The 2,193-nt window shown below is 40.2% G+C and overlaps 1 protein-coding gene across 1 annotated transcript in view; it reads left to right on the top strand.

The window, feature by feature from the left end:
• Positions 1-2,193, top strand: part of LOC109478674 (ATP-dependent RNA helicase DDX42-like) — an 18,450-nt gene that overhangs the window by 5,640 nt on the left and 10,617 nt on the right. The window contains exons 10-11 of the mRNA XM_019780339.1: positions 3-67; positions 689-788. Of these exons, the coding sequence (XP_019635898.1) occupies positions 3-67; positions 689-788 (165 nt within the window). The remainder of the gene's footprint in view (positions 1-2; positions 68-688; positions 789-2,193) is intronic.

Genomic DNA, 2,193 nt, shown 5'->3' with positions numbered 1-2,193 from the left:
AGGAGGGAGTATGTGGGAACAGACCAAGGCTCTACAACTGGGCGCTGAGATCGTCGTCTGCACTCCGGTAAGAACAGTTTCTCGTTTTAGAATCTGAAAACTCATTCTTTCCTAGAAATATCGCAGAGTGGAACTTGCTGTCACCAAGTACAATAGGGGCATTATCATTAGATAGCTTTAAACAATGTTTAGAGTTAGATGTCCAAGGGTTAGGTGTAACAAGTCGTTCGGTGTAATGTAGCCAGCTGCCGCCACACCGTGTGCCTGCAAAGCTGGTACGTTACGCAGAAGGGAGGTTATACCAGCTATAGTCAGAAAGACAACAACAAAACCAATGCAGGGAATAATTTGCTACCGGTACTTTGCTCTTTTTCACTAGTACTAGTAGGTGTCACAGTGGTGTATCAAATACAATTAACTCTACATCTTGCTCTGCTGATTGTTTAACGTATATAATAAACTTCAACAGTCCCACATTGTATCAGATGCACATGACGTATGTTCCCTACAAATTCTAGTAGATGCAATGATTTGAGATAAAAGTAGCCAAGAAAGTTGATGATGTTTCGAACACTTCCATGAAAATATATGATGTATTTGTTTTATACCTTTGATTGATGGTATACAAGGGTAGAGTTGTTTGGTGTAAGTAGAAAAGAAGCAAACAGAATATTTTCTTGTTGACTAGGGCCGTCTGATAGACCTTGTGAAGAAGAAGGCCACTAACCTGCAGAGAGTGACATACCTGGTGTTTGATGAGGCTGACAGGATGTTTGACATGGGATTTGGTAAGGCATCTTTCACCCTTCTCTCTAGTTGTAATTATTATGATAGTGTGATGTATGTAATGCAAGAGCAGTAACTTTTTGCTGTAATCATAAAAGATATGTAGGCCATGTAGATGACAGGATTTTTGCATCCATTCTAGAACAGTTGAAGCAATTTTACTATTTATGTTTACCGAAGGAAAACATATTATATTTGCTCATTTCCTCCTCCTCCTCTTCCTCTTCTCCAAACACCTAAAAATCGTAGATATTTTCGTAATTAGAGCTTGGAGGAAAATGAAATTCAGCATGCTGGTAGGTTGGTACGTTAGACATTGAACCTTGGTCATTTTGGCCAACATAGATGTCAGAAAATGATTTTATTGGCAAAAAATGGGTGAAAAAAGTTGCATTTTAAGCCAAAAATCGAACAAAAAGAACGCGTTTGGAACATTCGAACAACCATGGAACAATGGAACAGCGTGTTCGATAACCGCGGTCAATGACCCTAGCGCTACGCACGGAACACCCGAGATTTCCAAATATGGGCATCCGCCCTTGTATGACACGAGAAGAGATCGGTGGATCAATGTCAGCGGTCAGTTTTCATTTTTCTTCGTAAAAATACGGGTCATATGAATACCAGTCTCGAGTAGAGAATATTGCATTGGGATTTGGGGGTTCAATATCCACAATTAGGACTGCAGATTTCCACAGAACGCCGGCGACTTTGTGTAATTTTTTGCATGTCACCGCCGGCTACAAATAAAAAAAAAACACTCATAATTTACACTAGCTCCTGACTTGATAGAATCTCGTATGTATAGTGATTTAGGCTTGCTGCCGTTTTGAAAATAAAGTAAACAGAATTGTGTTCATCTGTAACTATTGTCGACTTTGTAATGTGGGTGGCGGGGCCGGGGAGGGGGGCGTTTGTTTACGTACGTTTATATAAACATGGATGTGACATTACATTTTGTCGTTTTGTCTGACAGTTTCAATCTTTTTCGGGATAACACAGTACAGTACACGGGATAAGCATCAAATCGGGATTCATCGGGATATCCCGGGATTTTTCGGGAACCATGTTGACCAAGATTTTTACAGACAGACGGTGCAGCGCATGTTTGTTTCCAAATTATGCATGATGATAACAGTAGCACAAACGAATAGTGTTTTTAATCAAATGTTTTTTTTTTATATCGAAAATTTTTAGTGGCTTAATAATGTTTAGAACGATAACAAAATAATACAACCGTCTTGGTACGAGAATTTCTGTCTGACCTTGCGATGTGGACGGCCCTAAGTACTGCTTTTTGATGTCACCCGACCCGCGCTATCTCAGATATAAAATCTAACACATCCACGTGCCATGTCGCCAGAAGTTCATTCTTCTCCTAGATAGGGGAGGTCGACGCACGGAGCT

Source organism: Branchiostoma belcheri, unplaced genomic scaffold (assembly GCF_001625305.1).
Source record: "Branchiostoma belcheri isolate BF01 breed outbred unplaced genomic scaffold, Haploidv18h27 scaffold45, whole genome shotgun sequence".
Classification (NCBI taxonomy): domain Eukaryota; kingdom Metazoa; phylum Chordata; class Leptocardii; order Amphioxiformes; family Branchiostomatidae; genus Branchiostoma; species Branchiostoma belcheri.
This window is presented reverse-complemented; position numbering and strand designations above follow the sequence as displayed.